Source organism: Rhea americana, unplaced genomic scaffold (genome assembly GCF_003343005.1).
Source record: "Rhea americana isolate MKP2758 unplaced genomic scaffold, rheAme1 scaffold_124, whole genome shotgun sequence".
Classification (NCBI taxonomy): Eukaryota; Metazoa; Chordata; class Aves; order Rheiformes; family Rheidae; genus Rhea; species Rhea americana.
The window spans coordinates 457129-481523 of NW_028185306.1; the positions used below are offsets into that span (position 1 = coordinate 457129).

The 24395-nt window shown below is 36.0% G+C and overlaps 1 protein-coding gene across 7 annotated transcripts in view; it reads left to right on the forward strand.

Annotated features, from left to right (window-relative positions):
- LOC146600260 (sodium channel protein type 2 subunit alpha-like) overlaps nucleotides 1-13367 on the forward strand; it is a 58354-nt gene extending 44987 nt beyond the window's left edge. For all 7 annotated transcript variants that reach the window (XM_085325854.1, XM_085325855.1, XM_085325858.1 and 4 more), the window contains exons 20-26: nucleotides 1136-1258; nucleotides 3063-3344; nucleotides 7455-7508; nucleotides 8669-8806; nucleotides 10523-10627; nucleotides 10934-11204; nucleotides 12143-13367. In XM_085325854.1, the coding sequence (XP_085181980.1) occupies nucleotides 1136-1258; nucleotides 3063-3344; nucleotides 7455-7508; nucleotides 8669-8806; nucleotides 10523-10627; nucleotides 10934-11204; nucleotides 12143-13335 (2166 nt within the window). In that variant the 3' untranslated portion in view covers nucleotides 13336-13367. The remainder of the gene's footprint in view (nucleotides 1-1135; nucleotides 1259-3062; nucleotides 3345-7454; nucleotides 7509-8668; nucleotides 8807-10522; nucleotides 10628-10933; nucleotides 11205-12142) is intronic.
- Nucleotides 13368-24395: the final 11028 nt, after the last annotated feature.

Consider the following 24395-nt stretch of genomic DNA (forward strand, 5'->3'; position numbering starts at 1 on the left):
GATTAACTTGCATAGCAAAATAGTAAGAAACAGCCAGTCTCTATCTGCTCTCAGACTGTCCTTTTGAGACATGATCTTGTAACTCTTGTGTTTGTGATTCATATAATTTTTCTTTATCAATACAATTAACATGGGAAACCATTCTCTCATACAAAGGGCAAAACCTTTACAGCCATACCAGTGAATGCATATTTCTTTACACTGATTTATTTGAAGAATGCTCTAGACTGAGGTACAGAAGTGAAATTTTGGTGGATTCTTTCAAAGATTGAAATATGCCTGTGTTCGTTCATGCGTCTTCTGGGCTTTTTGTGATGAAACCAAAATAAAATGAGAAAAGTAGGGTATGTCCCTACCTGTGTCTCCAAAATTGCCAAAAAGCAAGCAAATTAAATTATTTCACATTATCTTTTTAAATGAATTCCATTTGAGAAACAGGAATTAATCACCCCTCCTCATAATAAAAAATCCATCAATAGGGATCTTACTACTGTTGTAGATTTTAAAACAGTTACTGTTACAATGCCAGCATCTGTTAGTACCTATCACATAGATTCCAGAATATTTTCCTATATTTAGAAAAAACAACTTGTCAAGAATGTTGTCAGGAAAGTTAGAATATGACACCTCCGTCAATATCTAATACCCTGGGCAGGTGCTACGATCTTAGCATTTGATTTACAGTTAATATAATAACTGCTTATTAACCACTTAGTCATTATTAGTCATTATAGATGTTAATAATATTGTAAGCAGTTAATAAACTATACTTACATACTCAGAATTTTAAATTGCTCGAAAGTTTGAATCTTAATGAAATCAATGAATATATGGCTCTTCTGTCACTTAGCCATTTCTGAAATCTTCACTAGGTATGCTTCTATCTGAGCATTATGTCTTATCCATCTATAATAGATATTTAATAGCTTTTTCTATTTTTTCAAATGTCCCTTCATATTACTTCTTGCCTTTCCAGCTAGGTATGAAGTTTTTAGGATGGGGACGATTTTATGTCATGATAAGCAAGAGTGCTGTTTGTCTATTTGTCACTGTTATYTTCTGTAGATTGAACATGTATTCTTGCTAAATAGAGTCGAACAATCTGCATAATAATACTTTTTCTGTTTTTTTATAGGTCTCATTGGTTAGTCTGGTAGCCAAYGCTTTGGGCTATTCTGAACTTGGTGCCATTAAATCGCTTAGGACATTAAGAGCTTTAAGACCTCTACGAGCCTTGTCACGATTTGAAGGAATGAGGGTGAGATAAAACAAATGAGCTTGAATTGACATACGCATAAAAAAACTCATTCAAAACTCGTGTCTCCTGTGAAGAACTCCTGAAAGGGAATATATGCAAAAATGTGTGGGAAAGGACCTGTCAATGTGTGTTTATATACAAGGCGTACATATATTTTACTTTCTGAAGATTATACCTTGAACTGAAAAAAATCTACCTGCTCAATGTCACAGTTTTGTTATTCCAGCTCTCTGGCTATTAAAATTTCCGTTGGTATGCGGACCTCCACAGAAGATGAGGCTAGAGACATTGTAGGACAAAGGGTTTTTTTTTTTTTTTCCTTCTCCAGTCTATTTGGAGACTTTATTTTACCAATTTCTGTAGCTGGCTTCTACTCCCTGTTAGTTTATCAGTGGTTTTGGATGGAAAAGGAAACAAAAAGACGATTTGTAGTAAAGAAGTTGAGACAGTGGGGAAAAGATACAGCACAAACTAAAGCCTCCCTGTGGCTCCCTGTCTACCTGACTGAGGAAAAAATATCCCAGAATACATGCTCTAGAATCCTTCCTGTTGAGAAAATTATTAGTTTCATATTATGCCAATCTGACAAAAAAATAAAATAAAATAAAATAAAAACACTACCAGCTATCTGCTGAAACCACAGACTACGCTACTTTGTAAAAAAATTAACCCATAACAAATTAACAAGGTCATGTTATTGAGAAATCTTTCACCTCAAAACAGCCAGATGCTGCAATCCACATTTATAGTTTCGTCAGAGGTTTAGTTTCCAAACAAACAGTGCTATCACTTTCCAGCTGGGTTGAGACTGTTGATGTTGTCCACAGTGCAAGCAACCATGTCCTGTGACACATCTATGCCACCTAATGTTCTGCATGATCGGTTTGGCAAAGTACATGTAAGTCCCTATGTAATAAATAAGTAAAACATCCACTGATTTTAGAAAAGTTTGGGTTAAATTGCTGATTTGAATACTACTACTATTTTCAAAAACATGCAAAAAAATAATTACTACAAAAAATCTACTGTAATCTCACAAATAAATATGACTTAGAAGAAAATTATTGTCCATATATCCTGAGCTCTCTTTTAGAATAATCACAATATGTAATTAAAACAAATTGTCAGGGAATTCCATCTTGTCTTTTACTATCACTTGTCCGTAGAGTAGCTCAATTGTACTAAACACAGACAATTAAAAAAAAAAAAGAAACTCTAACAGCTGTTTGTAAGAGCAACTATAAGGCCATTCAAAACCAAGGCTTAGAGTAAATCATGTTATTAAGAAGTAAGTAAGTAAAGGGTGTTTAATTACTTCATGTCGTAAGTAGACGTTAGAATATAGCTGTGTTGATATGCTCATCATGAGTAAAATCATCAGTAATGATAATCTGACATACAGACATTTTTATTCAGTCTTCCACATCATCATTCTTCAATCTTATTCTGTTTTATTTCTTTATTTATAGATTTTGATTTATATTGTTGGAATTTAACATTTATTTCTCTCTTTTTTTCTAGAGCACACAAATTCTAAGAATTCATCTTGCTACTAACAGGTTTTCTTTTGCTTTTGCTTTTTTTCAGACTTCTGCATTATCTTAGTTTCCATAGAACTTTATTTCTTGCTTTTTGCGATCTCATTAGTGATCACTATTGATCTTTAAATAATGTTTTCTCTTTAAATTTTATAATGAAATATTTTAACTCTCAATTTCATATTAATACTGGTTAACATGTCAAAGTATTCTGATTTTTAGTGTTTCATTAACTAAGTAGTTATTCTGTCTAATTTGTACACCAGGTGGTCGTAAATGCCCTTGTAGGAGCAATTCCATCTATCATGAATGTATTGCTGGTTTGTCTTATATTCTGGCTAATCTTCAGCATCATGGGAGTAAACCTGTTTGCTGGGAAATTCTATCATTGTGTCAACACCACAACCGATGAGATGTTTGATGTCAGTGATGTCAATAATTACACTCAATGTGAGGAACTCATAAAAAACAATCAAAGTGCTCGATGGAAAAATGTAAAAGTAAACTTTGACAACGTAGGAGCTGGATATCTTGCTCTGCTTCAAGTAGTAAGTAAATTTTTTCCTATTGAGTTCCTAYTGAATTCCTATTTCCTAACAGAGCAATAAATTGCTCTATTAAAAGAAGTCTAGGACAATTGGGCAACTTAAGTTTGTTAAGCAGTGGAATAATTTGCTCTTAGCAATGATATACAGCTTACACAACAGAACCTTTAAGAAGCCTATTACCATTAATACAATTAATTCAAGGTAACACTGTATCATTAATGTTATTAATTGTATTAATCGTATTAAGGTAAATTTCCATTCTAAGGCTAGAAAATATTGTCTCATGATGATTATAATCTTTATAACTGAAAAGGTACAGAAATCTTTCTAGTGGTGTGCAATACAAACTTCAAGAATGGATTCCATGGGTCACACCTTGGTGGACAAGGCACAGAGGTCCCTGTAGCTATTACAAAGGTCCCTCCTTTCCCCTCCTTTTTGAGCTCAGTTATCTGCTAAGACTGGAGGGCAGACAGCACCTTAAATAAGGGCAGACATCCTAACCAACTGGTCTGAAGTCTGCAACTACTGTCAATGACTCCATTCAACCTTTTTCTTTGTATCATTACTCATCCAGAGCAACATCTTTTACATTCATACTCCATTAATCTAGGCATTTTTTGGCACTTTGAGGTAATTCTTCCTTTGTCAACAGCCTYGTCAAGGTAGAGTGGATTTTCTTCATGTCTATATTCATTTAAGGAACCATTTTGTAAGCCAGATGGTAAAATTAAAAATATAACAACCCTGCAGGTCTACAGTAGACACTTGTTCAGATCTGTTTTCCCAGACCTGGAAGAGGATTTGGGGAAAGGAATCATAAGATATAAAACTGTGGCATCAGATGTTTCATATAGTATGGAAACAATTATTTCTCCTGTATAAGGGGTCTGAAATCCTCTGAGAGAAGTAAGAGTCCTCCACTAGTAAGAATATGAACAACTACTAATGGACGGTTCCCAGTTGAGTGTTAGGTCTGATTAATCCGTAACACTTGTTTCTTGATTTTTGCAGATAAAGAGCACCTACTACTAAAATAAATATATTACCATTAAGAGGATATGAAAGCACAGAGACATTAAAGTAGGGGTACAATAGGAAGATGTAAAATACTTTTGTCACAAAAGATATTGATGATTTATAACTTTCACATTTCATTAACATTTTTTAGTCATTATAGTATACTATTGTGTTATAGTGTTATACTTGTGAATTATTAGAAGTCATGTTATTGTATTCCATGATACAGTCACTCTATCCATTATTATTACTCATACAAAGTATAAGTTTGTAAATTCTATTTCCAAGTCCTTTTCCTATGCACAATGGTGTTGAAATTTATTTGTTCTAGGTACTGCCTTTTATTTATTTATTTATTTATTTATTTTATTTATTTGTAATAGTAGCGTAAAGACTTTAGCTCTTCCCAGGCTCCTTGACTGGGAATAGAGTTTCCAGTATCTAATATCTGACCCAAAATACAAGCAAGGAAGCAAGCAATTGTGCTTAGATGATGTAGCTCTGCAAAATCACTTGTCTGTGACTTGACATAAGCTTCTTTGTCTGAAGAGATGTCAGAAATTTCACGGGTCTGCTACTGCTCTGATATAACCAAGTTATCTAAGAATGATTGGCTTGTCCCTTCTACCCTGAAGCAGGGGAGTATCCCTAGCTGACCTTGATTCCCCACTTAAGTACCTGGCTTGAAGAGTTTGTCTCTGCAGGCTCAGATGTGCTGAGTAGTAGTACTGAATGATGATGTTAACCCTCTAAATTCAGAACTTACTGCAACCTTTGTACTAGAGATTAAATAGAACCATGATATAACAACACTTGCCTCTGAAGATGTATACGGAATATTTTTAGTCTTTTGAGGTCTTGTCTGAATGTTGTCCATATCATCCATCCAAGCAGTATTAGTCTTCAATTCCTACATTATTTACTACTGTGGACCTTTCACTCTTTCCTTCCTCTTCATTTTTATTTATTTTTCTTCTAATTTTTCATTATTCCCTTTTAAACTGTTCCCTTCCTCAATTTTTCCTGTGCAGAGATCAAGTGAACCTTGAGCACATATCATGTAACTTCTTCAGCAGAATGCCTCCATTAACATCCTTCCACATACACTTCTCCTGTATTAGTGCTGTTACCAAACTCTCCTCTTCTTGCAATGGTGCCATGCAAAGTGCACCAAATGGCTGTCAATTGTCACATGAGTCAGAAAGATCTGTGATGCCTAGCTCCAAGCATACCTTCATAGTAAATTTCTAAGAACTTCTGCCAGAATTGCACTACAAGATCCAGGAAGACATAACACTCCTGGAGCGCAAGTTTTCTGTTGTGAAAGCTGGCAGAATTCACTCCTGGCACTCAAAGACCCAAACAGACTCTTTAGGATGGTAGCTCTCGTATGTCTCCTCAGGAGATGCTCTTTACTTCTTCATTTCAGAAATTTTGTAGCTCTTTTCCTTAATTTTTGTGAAGCTTGGAAACCTTGACTGAGGGCTGTTCTGCCATGCAGAGAGACCTGGACAGGCTGGAGAACTGGGTGGAGAGGAACCTCATGAGGTTCAACAAGGGCAAGTGCAGAGTCCTGCATCTAGGGAGAAATAACCCCAGGCACCAGTACAAGCTGGGGGCTGACCTGCTGGAGAGCAGCTCCGCAGAGAAGGACCTGGGAGTGCTGGTGGATGACAGATTGACCATGAGCCAGCAATGTGCCCTTGGGGCCAGGAAGGCCAATGGTATCCTGGGCTGCATTAGGAAGACTGTTGCCAGAAAGTCAAGGGAGGTGATCCTGTCCCTCTACTCAGCCCTGGTGAGGCCTCATCTCGAGTACTGTGTCCAGTTCTGGGCTCCCCARTACAAGAGAGTCATGGAGCTACTGCAGAGAGTCCAGCGTAGGACTACAAGGATGATCAGTGGGCTGGAGCACCTGCCTTCTGAGGAACRGCTGCGAGAGCTGGGCCTCTTCAGCCTGGCGAAGAGAAGACTGAGGGGGGATCTGATCAATGTGTACAAGTGCCTGAAGGGAGGGTGTCAAGGGGACAGGGACAAACTCTTTTCAGTTGTCCCATGTAACAGGACAAGAGGCAATGGGCAAATCTGCACCACAGAAAGTTCTGCCTGGATGTGAGGAGGAATTTCTCACTGTGAGAGTGAGAAATTGCCCAGAGAGGTGGTGGAGTCTTCTTCTCTGGAGATCTTCAAGGCCTGCCTGGATGCAACCCTGTCTAACATGCTCTAGGTGACCCTGCTTGAGCAGGGGGTTTGGACTAGATGATCTCCAGAGGTCCCTTCCAACCTTACCGATTCTATGATTCTATGACTTGCCTTCCCACACATTTAACKAGTGTCATCCCTTTGGTGCTCCACAGAAAAGCGTATGCTCCATGTCCATAAGAATAACCTCCTTACAGCAATGATGGTATATCTTTTTTCACTCGTTATTCTACCTAGACRAAGACTCTACAGGAACCTCTACAGGAATTCAGCCCAAAATTTTATAAAAGTTAGTCACAGTTCTTTTACAGTTCACTTTTGGTCTTGTGTAAATCTTACACCTCAAGAGCCAATACATATGTTGATAATGAACAGAGTCTAGTCCTTTTTCCTATGTAGGATTAAAACATTTCCAAAATTACCATGGCAGTTTGGCCACAGCCAAAACACTCAGATGCCTGTTGATATCCACCCGGAAGCCATCTCACTCTATTGCTGACTCCATCAAGTGACTCTGTAAACTCGCTAAAACAGCTGTCACCACAAGTAATTGTAGCAGATTCTACCAGAACATTTCTAATACTGATGTCTACCTGAGCCTACCATGAGCAACCTGCAGTGTAAGCACTGGCAGCTCCAAATGCACTGTGCCCTTGCWAAGGCCTTTAGAGCTTAATTGTAGTATTTTTGGAATAACTAATAATAATTTATCCAAAAATTGAAATATTACTATGAAAAAGTCTTTTATTCTACCTATGTTATTAAATGTGGGTTATAAATTTTAATACGATCTTAATAAAAGTTAAAAGTCAAGCTGCTGTTACCTTGTTATTTTTCCCCATTCTAAATGTTTAAAGGGAAGATAAAACAACTGTATTTTATTTCCAGGCTACTTTCAAGGGATGGATGGATATCATGTATGCTGCTGTTGATTCACGAGAGGTAAGTGTAAGACATTCAAAGATCATCTATTGGTCTAGCCAAATAAAGTATAGTTACATTAATTTAACTGGACTTTTTTCAGAAGAGCTAATGTTAGCGAAAAAAACCAAAGATGATAGTTTAACTACTTCCTTTGGTAATCATGAGTATGATTTCATTTAAAATTATATTGTAGTTATTATATATTGAACATACATATATATATGTGTATATATATATATATTCTCTTTCCTTTTATTGCCGAAATAAACAATGATAACTTTCATTGTTTTTTTAGGTTAAGCACTTATGTTATCTAGCTTTTTAAGTACAAGTAGATTTTAAGGTTGAAGATTATCTGATTATAAAGTTGAAGATTATCAGTTAAGTTTTCTAGGCATTATATTTTTAGCTTGGCTACAGCCCTAAAATAAAATTGCTTTTACCTAGTACAAAAAAGTGCAGCATAAATGTGTGATTTAGCTCTACCAAACCTGCGTTACACTCATATTAGTAGCATCATTACTCATACAGTCATGTTCTCTGGCCAGAATAATCTATCCTCTAACACTAGCTTCACATTTCTACACTGCACTGCATTGTGCAGTAGGGATGCAGAAGTTTAGATGTGGAACCTGAAAGAGCTGAGACAATAACAAAATCCTCCTTAGAAACGTGCATCAATTTAACAGATTTCATGAAACACATACTCGGTAGTTTATTGAAAGCATCTGCTCACAACTGGGCAAAAACTCATGTGAGAGCAGAAAAGTTCCAGAGGGATTTGGGTGACAGTAAAATTGATTGATTCCGTTATGTGAAAATATACTGAACACAGTATAAACTATCTAGATTTGTGCTGTTAATACATATTAAGTTGTAATGGCTGCTTTCAAACYTGTATCACCTTTTCCTTCTGTGCTAGGAGCTTTGTGTATATGTATATTCATATACACACACAAGTATGTGTGTATTTACTTGAACATGCCACATGAATAATAATAGTTCTGTCAGTTTCCAGTTCTCTAAATTTTGACAGGTATGGCCATGTTGGGTCTTTTTAATAACTGCATGAATAGATCTTCTAGCTCAGGTAACAAATGCTTGCTTATAATATTGGTAGACATTGKTTTTTTACTTCCAGTATTCTCATGACTAACGTAATTTGTAATACCTTGTAGGTGGAAGATCAGCCTAAGTATGAGGACAACTTGTACATGTATCTCTATTTTGTCATCTTTATCATATTTGGATCATTCTTTACCTTGAACCTTTTCATTGGTGTAATTATAGACAACTTCAACCAACAAAAAAAGAAGATAAGTATTTCAAATGTTTCCATATTGCTGTAATCAATTAATTACTGTGAATTAATATCTTCATATAGAGCTAGTTACAATCAAAAGCTATTTCAGGTCTTTGAATAAAAAATTCTTTTTTCTTCTAACATAATCTGTGTTAAATCTGTGGGTGTGATTTTGACCTTATCATTTCATCACAAAAGAAATTGGGCAAATCACAAATACACTCAAAATAATTATCGAATTCTGTAAGAGTTTGAAATGAAGATTCATAAAGAACGTGTGTTACTATTTTGATTAGATRTTTATTATTTGCCAAAGGAGTTCCTTTAAATTAACTTTTAAAAATTAAGATTAATTAATTTTAATTAATCTTATAAACTGTTAACACCTAATGAAGATATAGTATGACACTGTCTTCATATAATAAACTCTGTAAACTGATTAAACAATGGATTAAGAGTAAGGCCAATAGTTCACATAGGAATAGGCCTGAAGACAGAACAAAAAATAGAGTCCTATTATTCTAACACTTCAGCTGTGAGAAAGGAGACAAACTTGTTATCYATAAATACTTTAGTCTATAATTCATTAGAAATAATAAAGCAAAGGTAGAAAAGGAAGTGTATTTTTTTTCTCTGTATACATTTGACTTTCATGTATGTTTGAAATTATTATATTTATAATACACATATTTATTTAAAACTAAAATATATAAAAATGCAAATAGTTGCATTTAAAAAATTTGGAAGCCCTGTAAGTCTTAATGTTCAGCTGCTAAATAAAACTAAAATTGAATGATCCTTTTAAATCTTTGCATGYTGTGAAAAAGCAGTTTCACTTGGTTTCACTGATCACCAAATAAAAAGCTGCACTACAAACAGAATCTGAATTAAAACTTGGTTGTGAACTATGGAAATACTTTTAATGTGAAAATGTTCTTTAGCTTCTTAAGAGAGCCACAATCCCCTCTGAGGCTATTAGCATAGCTTCTATCAGTAAGGCTATGTTTGGGGCCTAAATATCCAATTTAGCAGGCAGTGACTTTGACATCWGTTTCTAACTGTGTTCAAACKCAGTAGTAATCACAATTTATTTTATACTAATATTCATTCAGTTGTATGTCTGACTGGTAGCATTCATACCTGTAAGCAAAGGCTAATTTGAGCTAGCAAAGATTTCATTTTTTTTATTATTAATAATTTGCTATAGTATGATCTGGATCACTTTTCTTGAGTTTTACACTGATCTCTAACTTTTACATGATCTCAGGTGTGTTTGACATAGCTCAGCAATGAGGCAGAGAATGATTCAAAGGTTATTTTTCTGCCATCGCTAAAACCCTCAGACTAGACCCAAATAGTCTTTCCTCTGACACAAACTGGAACAGTTTCAAAGGTATTCCACTTTCTGGCCTGGCTAGTTGTAACTCTAAAAGTCGATCCAGAATGTAGGACATGCAATATACCAGTCACGTTCCTATGCACTAAAAATATCCTAATCGGCAGGCTATATGATGGTGTTAGTATAATATGCACCATTTTAGCCATGTGTCAGCAATGAGGGGGAGGAGGCTATGCTAAAAATGCTCACTGTATGAGCATTCACACTGTGAATACCTGATAATTTCACTTTATAACTCAAATATAAACGGTCCATTAATAAATCAAAGGGAGCTGAACTTAAATGTATCTGTAAACGTGACAGTAATTAGTTTTGGTTTTATTTCTTTACTTTGGAGGTCAGGATATATTTATGACAGAAGAACAGAAGAAATACTACAATGCAATGAAAAAACTGGGGTCCAAAAAACCACAGAAACCTATACCAAGGCCAGTGGTAAGTGATCTGATTTTAATCCCCCTAATATTAAATGTTCATCTTCAAGTATGATTTTAGCCCACACGAGAAGATTCTATGTTTTCTGTTGCAGCCTCTTCAGCAAATAGAGGTTCACTTCTTGATCAGCTCTAACAACTGGTTGAACACAAACAAGCATGGCTTAGGGTAAATTARCAGATGTACTGTGAATGGGTCTTGGTGTGCACTCAACTGCTAAGTCTTGCAGGGATTTTCTTTCCCATTTGGCATTTGTAAAGAAGAATATTTTCAGAGTATAAAGAGTATTCTGTCTTTATTTTGCAGAACAAATTCCAAGGCATGGTCTTTGATTTTGTAACCAAACAAGTATTTGACATCAGCATCATGATACTTATCTGCCTTAACATGGTCACAATGATGGTAGAAACAGATGACCAGAGCAAAGAAATGGAAACAATTTTATCCCGGATTAACCTTGTGTTCATTATCCTTTTCACTGGAGAATGTGTCCTGAAATTGATTTCACTTCGTCATTACTACTTCACTATAGGCTGGAATATTTTTGATTTTGTGGTTGTCATTCTCTCCATAGTAGGTAAGAGCAATTCTTTTTCAAGAAAGGGCTAGTGGAAAGAAAAGTGAACGTCTGATTCAGGAACATTATGATACTCAACATGTATGTTTCCTGTATGACTTAGATGTTGATTCAATCTTCTTAGTTTAGAGCATATAATATATAAAATGTTGTATATAAGAAGATTTTTACCACAGCCACTAATTTCACTGTCACCTTTAACATCAAAAGACAATAAAGGATCTATCTGGTAGACTAAATTAGCCTGAAAACCTGTCTTCATTTGTAAAAATTGAAGAGTATGTGAATGCTCTGAGATTTTTAATTGCTTTTGCTAACTAAGGTCTTGACAAATATTTAGATTTCAGTCAGCTGAAAACTAAAGTATCTCTAAGGTGCAAATTGTGAGAGTTCAAGATACTTTAAGGTGTGACAAAATTAGTCTTAARGACTTCCTGATACACCTCAGAGAGGCTTTCCTGAATACAGTGTAGACCCTCAGGTAAAAATGTCATTAATTTGCATAAATTAACCAAACAATAATCTTTCATAAAAGACACTGGTACTAGGTTCAGCTTCAAGAACTAATTATTTTAAAACAGGAACTCTTCTTTCCAGGCTTCTTTAGAAGTAACTGAAAGCTCAGACAGTCACTAGCTGCTTCTGCTACAAGCAGTCTTCTTTCTTTTACTCACTTTTCTTGCTTTCCTAGCTGTAATAACAACATAAGGAAAATACCTTGCTATACTAACAGCTTTGAATAAAATATAATAACCTGTATGATGTTTTGCAATTACTTTTTTCCCTAGGAATTCTTGTATTACCCTAAACATCTAAAAGTTAAAAGACATAGACTTCCTATATTGATTGTTTTGGGAACAGCAAGAAATAGGTATTTTTATAAGTAATAAATTAATAAATATAAAGTTTTGTTTTAAATATTCACTCTTTTCTTCTAGGTATGTTCTTAGCTGAGATGATTGAGAAATATTTTGTATCCCCCACACTATTCAGAGTCATTCGACTTGCCAGAATAGGTCGAATCCTGCGTCTCATTAAGGGCGCTAAGGGCATCCGCACTCTGCTTTTCGCTTTGATGATGTCTCTTCCCGCTTTGTTCAACATCGGTCTGCTGCTGTTCCTGGTCATGTTTATCTATGCCATATTTGGAATGTCCAACTTTGCYTAYGTCAAGAGRGARGHYGGKATWGATGACATGTTCAATTTTGAAACGTTYGGCAACAGCATGATCTGTCTCTTCCAAATTACCACATCTGCTGGCTGGGATGGTTTGCTAGCCCCAATTCTCAACAGCGGGGAACCAGACTGTGACCCTCATAAGGATCATCCGGGCAGCTCCGTTAAAGGAGACTGCGGCAACCCTTCCGTTGGGATTTTCTTCTTTGTCAGCTACATTATCATATCGTTCCTGGTAGTGGTGAACATGTACATTGCTGTGATTTTGGAGAACTTCAGTGTTGCTACTGAAGAAAGCGCTGAGCCCTTGAGCGAGGATGACTTTGAGATGTTCTACGAAGTCTGGGAGAAGTTCGACCCMGATGCAACACARTTCATAGARTWCAGYAAACTATCAGATTTTGCAGCTTCACTAGATCCTCCTCTTCTTATAGCAAAGCCAAACAAAGTCCAGCTTATTGCAATGGATCTGCCCATGGTAAGTGGTGACAGAATTCACTGCCTTGACATCTTGTTTGCTTTCACGAAGCGTGTTTTGGGGGAAAGTGGAGAGATGGATGCCCTCAGAATACAGATGGAAGATCGGTTTATGGCAGCCAATCCTTCTAAAGTCTCCTATGAACCAATTACAACTACATTAAAACGAAAACAGGAGGAGGTGTCTGCTGTCATCATTCAGCGTGCTTACAGATGTTACCTTTTAAGGCAAAAAGTTAAAAAGGTGTCTAGTATATATAACAAAAATAAAAACAAAGAAAATGATGGACCAGTTATAAAAGAAATAATTATTGATAAACTAAATGGGAACTCTACTCCAGAAAAAACAGAAGAGAGCTCCTCTACAACTTCACCACCTTCTTATGACAGTGTAACAAAGCCAGACAAGGAAAAATATGAAAAAGACAAAGCAGAAAAGAACTACAAAGGTAAAGATGTCAGGGAAAACAAAAAATAAAAATCTAAGAATTCTGTTTGTGGGACAACTTGTTTACAGTCTTTGAACATAAGGTGTCAACAGGACTCCTGTAGGATGTTTATGCCAAACTGACAGTTTTTACATATGTGTGTGTGTGTGTGTGTGTGTGTGTGCGCGCGTGTGTTTGTGTATATATACATTATATATATATATATATATATACACTTAAGGTCAGTGCCTATAACAAAACAGTGACCCTTCATCATCAAACTGTGACTCTGTGAAACAGAGTAACAAACTTGACAAGAGGTTACTGTTTTAACTACAGCTGACACTGCTAAGAAGGAAGGATACTGTGGCTCYACAGAAAACAGCACGAAATGTGTGCAAAGCTATACTTTTTGTGTTTGACATACTGCAAAACATTTAGAACAATATTTCTATCCACTGTTTGTAACTTAATCATCACATTTGTCACATTTTTACAAAACCAGTATTAGTGGATTTATTATTTTTTGATTCACGAGTTGTTTACTATTATGTATGATTATTTTTGTAAAATGACTTTTATGTTGGGAGAAGAGRTATGAGGACCAGGTGTTCTACTCTTGGATTCTCTGTAATGTATGGATAGAAGTGATTTGCATAGGCATGCTGCACTTGTCAATCAAGCATGGATAAAAATATGACATTGCTCAAAGCTAAAAATTTTAAGAACTTCCATGTTTCAAGGTTGTTCTAAAATTTGAGGCATTCCAACTACTAGTATGGCATAATCCACATTCAGATTGTGAACATCCAGAAAATGTGCCTGAAAAGTCTCCTCTAACTTAGAGGAATTTGCAATGGCTTATTTTTATGCAAATCATTAAACATGAACAAGTTCTTGCTTTTGTTAAATATTCATAGATAAAAGATATTGTATGGTTTCTACACTGGAAAAATAGCTTCACCAAAATGTAGTTGAAGATTTTTTTTTTAATAGCTCCATTTTTTTCCTGGAATATTCTTTAGTTACTGTCTTCTCTCATTCAGGCCAACATTCAATGAATCAATAAAATAAACCCTTTGTTATGTAAATACTCATTATATACTGTTGTGCATATTTGAGCACAGAATTAAATGGCTTTGCCAGTGAATTGCATCAAATATGTACCACAGTATGGGTAACGGTTCAACAGGACATATGTTTTATTCTATATCATTATAGATAGTTTGGGGAGTATCACTGATGCATGTCAATGCTTTTGCTGCTGTATTTTGCTTCTTCCACTGTCCACAGTCTCCACTATAGGAAGCCATATGTCAGTGGTGAAGTGAATCAAGTTGTCCAACAAGACCTCATTCTTTCAAGTCATGAAGCAATAGTTTGCAGCTACTTATGAGCTTCTTTAGTTTTGCATTTTAAATTTGAAGTGGCTACTATATGGTGTAGAATCAGACTGCACAGGCCATATTGCAAACTGTTTAATCTGTTGAAAATGTGATTAGCCTATATAAATAATGTAAAGAAATATTATTTGGCAACAGTTTTGTATATAAGAAAAGTGTCTTCAAGTTTAGATCAGTTTAATTTGTTTTCTCATTCACTTGGATTATTTTTTGACCACAGTAATTTCAAACCGACATCATCACAGTATGAGGGAAAAAAGTGAGTATTTGTAGGCTATCTTGTTTTAATATATTTGCAGATATTTCAATGTGAAGTAATTTGTGTAAATCTGGAACCCAGCTTACTGTTTCAAAATAGTTCTATCTGGTATCTGGGCATAGCAAGGAAAGTATTAGGGGAATATTTGAATTTCTAGCGCTGTTTGCATCAGAAGTTCCAAGATAGTCTTATTGTTCATAAATCCTTGCTATTTTGCAGTGTCTGTTTACATAGACTATTCTTATTCTTTTTGAATCAAGCTGCACTAGACTTGTACAAATAGAACCAACAATATTTCTCAAGAACAAAAGACCACATTTGTACAATCAAGGACATCGGGACATTTTCTGTTTCATACACAAGCTGTGTATGTTAAATGTAGGTTCTTTCTTTTACTAATGCTTTTGACTTGTAATGTGTTGGTGAAATGCATGCAGGAAATTGTTATTACTATAAACATAAATGATATAACAAATGAGCCAAAAAAATAAAGATTTCATTTTTTATTGTATTTATTTCCTTTGTCTCTGTGATTCTGTTGGCTAAAAAAGTTAGCTTTGTTACCAATAAGGTATGCCTTACCACTAGAGCTAAATACCTTATTCTGCAAATTTCATCTTTTCTGTATGTAAAACAGATTTGTTTTATATAAATATATACATATCTTTTATTTTTATGTTGTCCACACCCTGTTAACTTCTTGTTTGTCACCAATACACTGTAAGGGGATAACACAGGACATCCACACATTCTAACCTAGCAGCATTCCTGTCACCCCTCAAGAACTTTACCAAACCCTGAAGGCACTGCTCAGTTTCTGAGATCCTGAGTTAGCTGCATTGCTTCTACCAAAGGAAACATATTCCACAACTCTGTTCTACAATTAATGAATCTAAAATATGCAAACATTCTCTCCAACAACTCTTCCTCCATTGGGGTTCTGTGTAAGATTAAATCAAAGAGCTCATCTCAAACAGGTAAGAGTTGTTTTAAACTGTACAGTGATTCCTTTTATTCCAAATAATTCACCAAAGTAATAAATCATGTGGCCTTACAAGAATGAGACAGTAATAAAATGTAGCTGTATTAAAAGTTTTCATGGTCATAATATCCAGATGTTACACAGTAACTTCTGAATTATAATGGATGTCTTGATCCTATTTAAGGATTAAGGGCATATCGTACACTGAAAGACTATTATGTTATTACATTTAAAATACTATATTTTAAAGTAAGCTGTAAGCAGAATATTCTTGGMGTTTGCTCACTACCACTTTTTCAATGATTGCCTTCATCTATGGTATTATGCCTTCTTAGCCCTATTTTGGCCAAATATTAAACTGCTTGGCTATCTATGRACTAACACAATACTCTAATATTCACATCTATTAAATTCTGCAATATGATCAGCAATTGTTGCAGCAGAGCCTCTGAGTTAGTATACCACACAATAGGGAAGTCTCATTTGCATAGAGCAATGGCTTTACCCAGTCCAGAAAAATGAAGAAATGCCATAAACATGAAAACAGACTTGTCCAGATTGCTTATACCATTAGTTCCTGKAGCTGGTCTGTGGACCTCCTGGAATATGGAGTTAAAGTTCAAGACATGGCATTCCCCAGTTGTCTGCACAGGATCACATGTAATTGAGCCTCCAGTCCTGCATTACAGAATCCTCTAATCAGGTAGCATCAATGTCAGCTAGTTAGTCCTTGAAGCCAGTTATACACATTACTTATGCCACCACTACTCTGACTACCTTACCTAACTTCATAAACGAATCAAATTTCAATGATCTAAACTTCCAGAATCTTTGGAGCTCTTCTGCTTCTTTGCTCTGCCTGTCCTGCCATTTCCTTGACTAAAAGTTGTATTTTACTCATCTACCCATTCAAAACAGGACCAAAATTCTGAAGAACTTTTGCTCCATGAACAAGTCAGCAAAAGTTCTCATGAGGAATGACAGCTCATCACTCTTTTTCAGGAATCTGGAGTCCAACAGAAACAATTTATCTAAACAAAAAGGCACTGAAAAGGGAATCTCTTAAGAAAGTAASGCCCTTAACTCACAGATTTAAATGAAAGGACAATGAACTTACACATCAGAAAACCTTGAGACAAAGTGGGCAGAGTCCCCCAAAATAAAAGTACTGAAGAAGAAAGCGTATTTTGGATAGGAAGCTGCTGAGCAAGGGATGACTTGGTTTATAATATTCTGTAACTGTAAGATTGCTGCACTCAGCTTCACTGCCACAAACTGAATGTGGGAAAACATCGAACTGTGTCTGACAGTGCTTTCAGCCTTCTGAAACGGCTGAGGGTCCTGGTTCAACCTGGACTGGAAATTGGTTCACTTTGCTTTGAGGGTAAATCCATCCTTTTAATTACCATATGCTGCTTCTGGGAACTTCCTCTTCCCTTCTACCTATTTCTTTTTTCCACAGAAATCACTAGACAGTTTGTATAATTTAAATCTGACATTGCACACACTTCTCCTGTGCTTCCAGAGTATTTGAACAACAATGCCATTTGAAAAAAYTCCCTTCACACTATTAGGCAAGCCAGCAATGATGGTTATCCCAATCAAGCATGGTTACATATCCCTATAACCTTATATTCGTAATCCTTCTCCAAATTTTCCAGTCAGCAAATGAGGAATCCTTATTGGCTGCTAAAATCCTTATTGTACGCCTGTACTGATCCCTGTCCTAAAACAACTTCATTTTCAATGTGTCCAGGAACAGACAAAATGCCTTCTGCTATGTCTTAAACCTCTTACCCATCACCATTGCCAAAACAAGAGTACTAGGAATGCTGACAGTAGAACTAGGTCACTTTCTTGGTCTACGTTCACTACTTTCTGCTTTTCTTTAATGTGTTTTTAGACTAAAAAAATTCCACACAGATGTCCAGAAAGGATATATATGCTTATTCAGTTCACTGCAAATTAATGCATAGGGCAGCACAGCTTACCACTGTTCCCAAGCAAGTGTTCCCAGAAGTCCTAGTGCCTCACACAAGCAAATGCAGAAGCACTAACGTGCACAGTCATGAAAGAGTAATGAGCTTGCAGAATCAACTGAAGCTAATTCAGCATTGAAGTAATAGTACCAGAGGAGAAAAGCTCAGCGTGTGGTGCCAAAAAAAAACCATTTTCTCCAAGGAGGAGCAGACTGGCCACAGAAAAGATCACAGGGACTGTCATGGCGAGTTGTTTCCCAGTAGCCGAGCATATTTTTTATGAAATTCATTTTATCCATTAATAGAAGCTGTGAATATTCAGCACTTCTTCAGATCCATTATGAATTGCATATTGTACTTACATTTATTTAAAAAAATATAAACCAATCATTTAGAAGGTAAAATTATGATGCTAGCTGATAAAWTCAAGAAAGCCCTCAGAGCTCAACCTCAGTATAAGACTTAAAGGTTACACCATTATTATTGCTACATGAATGGTTAAATTTCGTGAATATTTCTGCATTGAAGAACTTAGCTCTCCTGAACTGTAATTTGTTCCAATTTGCATGCTCTTCTTTTTAGTTCTTCAGCTAGATAGATAAATGTGAAAAACTTCAAAGAAATCTGAGCTTGAAAATGGGTCATTGAACTGAAAAAAACCCTAACATTTAAAACATGTTTTCATTATTTTCTATTTGTTGCCTGCTTGGAGAATCTTTAGTTATCCACTCAGAAAAGGGAAATAATACCATGGGACTGAGAACGAACACCACAGAAATAATCATTATAAATAGTCAAAGCAAATAGAAACCACAGTTTATTAGTCATTTGTTCAAGTCATAGAGCTAGTTATAATGGATGTCTTCCAAAAGATCATAGTTAGTTCATGTATAATTTGCTAACAAGAAGGGATAAGTTTTTAGTGGAAGACAGTGATGTGTTTTGATCTATTTCCACTCAACACCTTCGAGCAGAAATACACTTTGTAATGCAGTSCATACTCTCCACTACTTAACAAATTAAATACTTTACCCTCCTAGAAGGGAATATGCTGCAACATGAGCCTCAGCTAAGCAAAGAAAATAAATTGTACTGCAGCAATCTATGTAAACTGAAGTCAATTACTGTCTCTCTGGAGACAAGACAAGTCACATGTATCTCTGTAGCAAGTGGTACGTTTGATGCATATTAGAAGAGACATATCATGAACAATTTATAGCAGTAAAGCAGGCATCCGTTCCCAAGCATTCTACACTTCAAGTAGATTTCCTGTGTAATAAAAGCCATTTAATGCTTTTCACATAACCTATATTCAGGGAGAAGAGGAAAAATGGCACCAGCCCTAAAAGGTATTCTTTGTTCTTATATGAACCATACAAAATCATGTACTATGCTTCACATGGAATTCCTGCTATTTTATAAAATTACAAGCCCCTCATGAAAATTTCACTATCAGAAGGTTATTTGTTCTTAATTCTGAAACTTTCATAGCCTGTACACAGATCACAGACACTGCCACACCAGTCTTCTAACACAGAAATGCTGAGTTTGCCTTCAGAAGGCAAGGCTCACAAGTACATGCTTAAGGAGAGCTACAAGCAGATGCACAATCTTAATAAGTGAAATTGGCCATCCWAAATCAAAGGAGGTTCTACTGCTTGTTCCATCAGTCTAACACAGTGCTATCCCATCTAGCAAACCAAAAGAAGCATATATACCATATAATAGTAGCTATATTCAAATATTATACGTGGAAATTTTTTAATTATGTCAATACAAATTGTTGCATTACGAATTTCTTTCCCAAAGAACCGGAACTGATTGGCGGAGTTCAACAGCCACAAAAATTTACATTTAATCATATTTTTTCTCTTGTTGCTGTTACAGGGGGAAGACAGTGATGGGCCTAATTTTACAGCTCTGCAGGAAGCTCTGAGTTCTGGTATACACTTCAGAGATCCCAGCGCTGATCTAAGGAAGGAAATTGATTGACCCAGAAAAAATAACAGCTTTTTGTCTCTGTTGAACATTATCAGCCTTATCCTACCTCTTCATGCAAATAAGCAGAGAAAGATCTGAGAAGCATGTGAAAGCATGTAATGAGAAAGCTGTATAAATTTTCTCTGCCTTAACTAAGAAACATTAATTGAAAGACATAAGAACAAAAAGATTTAGAATATAAAAAGGGGCATAGCTTTAACTGGCACAGTCAGATTCCAACATGTGTGACATATAATAGGTAGTATTTATTCTTTGGACTGGATTTTGCTATTGCAACTCAATGCACCAGGGAATAGAATATTCTTTTAAAACTCTGAAAGTGACAAAATTGGCATAGCATATGCCACTTTCATGAATGTGTGCTGTGTAGCAAGGATGTTACTAACATCTCCCATCTGCACCAGTCACATCCTTAATTTATATGTTGCAGTGCTTGTGCAGAAATGAGGGCAAGCAATGATTTTTATTTTACTATTGCTATCTTCATTTCATAACACAGAATTTTAACTCAGAGTCTGTACTTTACATGCTTAATTTACAGGTATATTTTCAATTGCATGTTTTAGACACATGCACTTGTAACTATTTCATTTATTACACTTTTATTTATTTTCTCCTCCCTCCAAGAATGAGAAAAAATTCTCTGCTTTATCTCAGATGTGCAACAGGAAAAGAGGAAAGGCAGCAATCGTATTTAAATTACCTGCACTCTCTGGCCCTCCAGGTTTCTGGTATGTAGGAGAATCTGGAGAGTTCCATACATGGTCATGAAGCAACATCCCACCTCCTGTCTACCTACATGGGAAGACACACTGAACTTCAAAGGGTACTCTGCCTCTAGTAGACAGCCCTATGCATAGAGAAATGTCCCAGATCCAGCATGCTTATAGCCCATTTGCATCCTATGATCTGAGTTCAGCAGAACTCCAATGTTAGAACTTTACATTTCTTCAGAATTGACATACTTACACACAAAAGGCACTAAAACTTACTAAGTAGCTAAAATATAATAATATATAATATTGCTAGTCTTACAATACTTGCCTGGAACAAGCAATGTTTTCTAACAAGGTGAATTACACTATTTACAGGTCAATGGAGCAGACAAGTGCAATTTGGTGGCTGGGCTAGTAAATTTTCAAAGCAATTTTGAAAGCCTCTATTTCTTGTTCTAACAATTCTATTTCTATTATATAGACTGTACATCTCTACAAGCATACTCTTTGTTGTATTTCAAATTAGAATATATCATCGATAATTTTTTGAAGAGAATGCAATTCATAAACATGGCTGCTCCTAATTCATTATTCTGCAGAATTTGTGTGGGGAAAGCGAGAGATTGTAAATATTTTACAATAAAATGGTATTTCTGTATTTTCCAGGTCACTTCTTTCTTTCTTTCTGTTCCTAAATCTTTAGGAGCAAATTGCAGATCGAAGGAACTGCTGCATTTGAAGATGGAGTACAAAGGCGACCAATTGTCCTCTGCAGCTTGCGGAGGCTGCAGAGCTCCACGGCATCAAAATCATTGTACACAGAGTCTCTTCCCTTGGAAAACTACAGTCCAGGTGGTAACTTCATTCCCTTACCATGTGCACTTACAGAAAAACTTCAGAGAAGTACTAGCTAGARAATTCTCTTCCACTTAGCCATTTCCCTCTAATTAATACCCCAYTAAAAGGTCAGGGTTTGTTTCCATCTTCACTCTCCTCGTGCACTACACTCTCCCTCTGTCTGTCCACATTAAGATATCTGAGTCAGGGAGACCTTACTACTGTCCTTGTACAAAATTCTTGGCTGGACATTAGGCACTGCAGCACTAAATAATACTAAAAACATCATGGATTAGAAACTCTTTTCCATAACTCAGCTGTACCAGGTTTTACCTGTAGACATATAGTGATAGCTGCATGCTCCTTACAGTAAAATTTCAGACACGTAAACAAAAGAATTTCACACACAAACAAAAAACTACACGCCAGCTTTCATTTTGTTTGTTCTGTCCCTTCAAGTTCAACAGCCCTTACCATTTTTGAGTTTGTGTCCTTTAACTCTTYTACACTCCTAAGCCCACCTCCTCTTACTCATACATATTCCTTCCTCCAGAATCAGAGACCTTTCATGTGCTACTGCAAACAGTGCAACCCTAGCAGCACTAGCAGAAGTCAAATTAAAATGACAAGTATCTTGCAGCAATACCAACTCCAACTGTGGTCTTGGCAGATTTCAGAAGTTTAAAACAAGGCCATGCCAGGTCAGGCTAGAGAAGGCCTCTAGAGTGAAAATGCAGGCAATTCATTAGGTGGCAGTCCTTCTTGAGCCACTCTCAACTCTGAGGCCAAGTATGATGCAACTGCATTTTTCAGAAATGACAAAATAAGGTCAAAACACATTTAATCACAGAAAATACTACTGGACCTTTTTCACATGAGAAGGATCACAGTTTTTGTGCAATAGGCACATTTTAACTTCTTAATACTATCTACCTAAATTCCTGGGACATACTTAGGGAAATCACAGAGCTGGAGAACTTTCTCCATGTCCTCTCATTTCACATTTTCTCACATTCACATCATAGTATGCCTACTTTGTCAAGAGATGTGTTCACAGCCACAGAGCCTGCTCTTCTCAATCAGATTATTTTCTTAAATTGCTGCCATATTAACCTGCTTTCACCTCTAGTGCTGGTAGACCTTCACTTCTGAAGTGTGTAATGCCTAACTCCTTAAGTCCTATGGTAAAGACCATTTTATTTATTTTTATATATATGCATATATATATATGCATGTTTATATATACATACACACACATACATGTCCTGTAATTCAGACACTGACGTAATATGACCATACAGTCCTTTTGCCTTTCTAATCCATACAAAAATTTTAAAAGGTAAATGTGAGCAGCCCCTGTGGTTCTATCTGTATTCTTTCTCTAATTCCAGCATCTCAGGTAGTACAAACTCAACTAACAAGGTAGGCTTATAATAAAGTGTAATCCGTATAAAATATCCCACACAAAGCATATCTGCATGCCCTTTTCCCAGCTCAGGAATTACTATCATCTCAGAAGAGCCCTCCCAAAGGGCTGCACGTAGTCATGGTGACAGGACATTGCCACCTGTCTGCCCCGGCAATGGAGGCGATAAGCCAGAATACAATGCTTTGTTTTGCCATAACCGAATGCATACTATGTATTTTCAAATAACCCATTCCTAATAGAAACCAAAGAAAAGGAAGATAGTTTTCAAAGTATGTAATCCAAAGAAAGCTCCAGATTTAATAAAAAAAACTTATGAAAATGAATCAACAAACCAAACAGTGGCTTGAAATTTTACATGAATGTCAATGTTTCAAATTATTCAAAATGCAAGTTGGATCATAAAAACATAAAAGGTATGCTTTCTGTACAAAAAGTCTAAAATGTAGGCTTCATACAAACATTTTACGAAGGGCTGCAACCGTCCCTACATATTGCTTTTCTTCCAGTGGAAACACAAACAGATTGGTAAATACTGTTTGTCTGCAGTAGAGTACAAGATTGTCCCTGCCTTGGAGTTTAGATTTATCATCACAGGCCATACACAGATTTTTCCAGGGGTTGCACAGTTGAATTGCATTACTTCTCCATTTCCCTAAACTGGAAGGGGCTACTGAATTCCAAGAGCTCCTATGGATACATTTACATTCACTGGCTCATGGGTGTGGAAGACTATCTACAGATAAAACGTGCTTACCAGAAATTAAACATTGGTGTCAGAAATGAAGAACACAAACACAAGTAATATTTGGACTTCATCCCCTGAAGATCAAAAATATTTAAGAATTTGTGTTTGCTAATATTCTTCCATCCTTTACTACACCATTTGTAGAAAGAAAGAATTTTTTTCTTCCAATTAGTTAGCAGAGAAGGCTGTGAGAGTTTTTATCAATTCTTCAGGAAGAATGCAGAGAGAGTGGTTCTGGGCTCTCAGAGATGTTATTAGTTCAATTTTGATTTGTCCTTATCCCTGAACAAGGGGAAGGTGCTTCAACTCTCTGCCTACAGGTACTCTTTTCCAACATACACCCCTTTACAGCCAGGCAGAGCTTCCTTGTCTTAATAAAACATTAAGGTTTAATTTCCAAAAAACAAAATTCAGCAAATAGTGAATTTAAGGCTGCATATGCTAAAAGTAATCTGCCATCTTGTGGAGATATACTACAATATACTGTTTTTTAACATCTACTGTGCACTTTATTAGTGCATATATTAGTATCTTGGCTTGTTTATTTGCCTAAGAGTAGACAGTAAGACTTTTGTAGGAAAAATGTGATATACCAAACTTGGATAAGCTATAGGAATATTAATGAACAACAGTAGAAAACTGGTTGTATATAGAGAATTCTTAGAATAACCGTAACAGCAGTCCAAACAGTTTCTGGTTTTCACTGGAATTTCAGACCTACCATAATTCCGTTCTCAAAGAAGCAGACACATGTAACTA